General features: G+C 36.9%; 1 protein-coding gene across 1 annotated transcript; it reads right to left on the reverse strand.

Annotated features, from left to right (window-relative positions):
- Positions 1-9: 9 nt before the first annotated feature.
- Positions 10-776, reverse strand: LOC108355175 (uncharacterized; the record flags this gene model as incomplete). The annotated part of the gene is made up of 2 exons (XM_017606348.1): positions 264-776; positions 10-207 (listed from the first exon to the last, which is right to left on the reverse strand). Coding segments are annotated over exons 1-2 (639 nt in total), but the record flags the coding sequence as incomplete, so codon positions are not given.
- Between the last annotated feature and the right edge of the window lie 1,793 nt (positions 777-2,569).

Genomic DNA, 2,569 nt, shown 5'->3' on the forward strand with positions numbered 1-2,569 from the left:
CGATTCTACTTGACTATAGGTTTCCCATTCTTGATCGTTGCTTTCTTCATGCATTGCCTCACGCTGCGAATCACGTTGCATATCCTTCAGTTTTACCGACATTGAGGTGTCAAAGGGATCAGGATCTACAACACCTTTGCTATCTATACTTTCAGCATTTTGTGTTTCTAAAATAACGGTTTCCGTTTCCATTAGAGCATCCTTAAGCTAAACAAATATAAAAGTGGTTAATCCAAATTTTCTTCAAATATATGTACACTTACCAGCAATTTATATATATCCCGTTCATCCTGCATAGAACTAACTTCATTTTCGTATTTCTGTTGGTTTTCATTTTCATCTTCACCAATCTCAACTTTCGCAACTCCCTGCCACAAAAGCGCCTGCAGTTTTTGAGCACTTCTCTTTATTTTTTGACCAAATGTATGAATGTTTTGTAATTTATTATAGCAGCAGATGCACACACACTGGGGGTAATCTTCCAGCATACTTTCAGCTGCTTCTCCAGTCAAAACACCGTCCATGTATAGAGTGATAAGTTTTTGTATATCTTCATTATTACCGATGCTTATCGAAAAGTCTTTGAACTCGGGTGCCTCCTCAGCTGCAGCGAAACTTGTTATTAAATTGTTATTATCTATGTTTAAGCTCTTCAAACAAGTACGACAATGCTGCGTAACGTTTTCCCTAGTTAAGAACGACATTTTTCGCTAATTTGCATTTTAAACGATTTTAAGCAAATGCGATAGTTGTTTATTGGAGGAAAACATATGTATTTCCTCTATTGATGTAGTATTTGCAATTTTGGTACAACTAAATTCCGAAATAACCGGTTACCCGTTATTATTCTAAAATAAGATACAATTATAGAATCCTTGTCCGCTTTGCGTAAATACTGGTGTTAATATAATCCATGATAAAAACATTACTAGGTAAATTCATTCTCTCATTTCGTCGGGTAGATGTTGGCAGCTTCTCGCTCTAGTTCCGGCATATTAGGGTTGTTCCACAAGCTACTTGAACTTGAAGTTTTATGCAATTATTTTCCATGGTGCGTTCATGAAAGAATGCGGATAAACTGATAAATTTAAGCAAATTATCCCTTTATCACTTTAGAAGAAGACCCCTAATATAACCTCTATTAGCCGAAATTGAACTGCAGTATACTTGTTAAATTGAACCGGATACGAAAAAGTTGCCACTTTGCTATTAAAATGAATTCCAACTGGCAACCATCAGATGACCAAGGTGGCCAACCGTACACCATTATACCATTTTTCCACAACATCCTGAATTACTTTGTTCGCTCCCCCAATTACGATCGCGAATCACCCCATTCCCACGGCCACATTCTTAATTCGATTTGACAGTTCTCTGTCTGTGTTTTTTTTTTTTCGCCGCGGCAAAATATCGGTTCTTCCTAAAAATTCATAAGTTTCCGTATTAAATTATAAATTAATTGGATCTGAATTACCAACTGAGGCAATTCGGTCTCAAAATTTTGTATGACGAATTACGTAATTCGAAGGGTAATTGGAGTGCGAATTACGAATGAGAGAGCGAACTACGTACGAAGGCCGTATTAGCCTGTTCCCGTACTCCAGGATTTCCTGGTTTTACAGGAACAGGTGTTTTTGCCTTTAATAAACCTTATGTGAACGTTCTAGATTGAAAAAGTACGAATTTACCTCTGTTCGTTTGTAGCTTTTATTAAATCCAACTCATTATGCAATATGGATCTAAAAAATATAAGATCTAATATAATAATGCCAGCATAACGTCAACTAAGTAAAACACATATAAAAAAAGGTTTAATTCTTTCACTAATGATTAAAATACTTTTTGAGATTTCATACAAAATTACATACAAGTACATATCGATGGTCTTCTACAATAACGGCACTACTCAAAATTTCATGTTTTTGAGTTTATAGCAGATTAGGTTTATAAATAACCATATTTTTCTGTGGCAAATCGACATAGGCTTAGTTGTTAGCTATCTGGCAGACTCTATTAGGTTAGTCATTCTTTTATGTGAAATAACGACACTTTTCGTTTTGTGCTGTTTTTCAGCAATACAAAGTGAATTTTTTTCGTTTAACTTTATACGAGTTGTTACATATTTCGTATTTTCGAAATCTTTAGTCATAATTTGAAAAATTACAAATTTTCCCTATAGATTGACTGCAATTACTCCGGAATAACTACGCTCCAATACATCGTTGGTGATACTGCAAAACAATCTATGTCTATTAGTACCCTCGACACTTAGATGGTCTTTTACGTGCACCGGTATGCATCTGTAAATCGTTACGCCCTAATAAACGAATGACAAAACTGTCTACCTTTGGCTGATTGTTGTTGTTGTTGTTGTAGCGGCTACTAAGCCCCGTTCCGGACGGTTCATCCATCATCGTTGTCGTCAATTTCAGCTAAGGGGTGGCCCAGGAAGNAGCGGCTACTAAGCCCCGTTCCGGACGGTTCATCCATCATCGTTGTCGTCAATTTCAGCTAAGGGGTGGCCCAGGAAGTGTGCGACTTCCACAGGGGCTGTCCATAGGGACAGGGG

This window comes from Rhagoletis zephyria, unplaced genomic scaffold (assembly GCF_001687245.7).
Source record: "Rhagoletis zephyria isolate East Lansing unplaced genomic scaffold, Rhagoletis_zephyria_1.1 Rzeph_scaffold_43044, whole genome shotgun sequence".
Taxonomy (NCBI): domain Eukaryota; kingdom Metazoa; phylum Arthropoda; class Insecta; order Diptera; family Tephritidae; genus Rhagoletis; species Rhagoletis zephyria.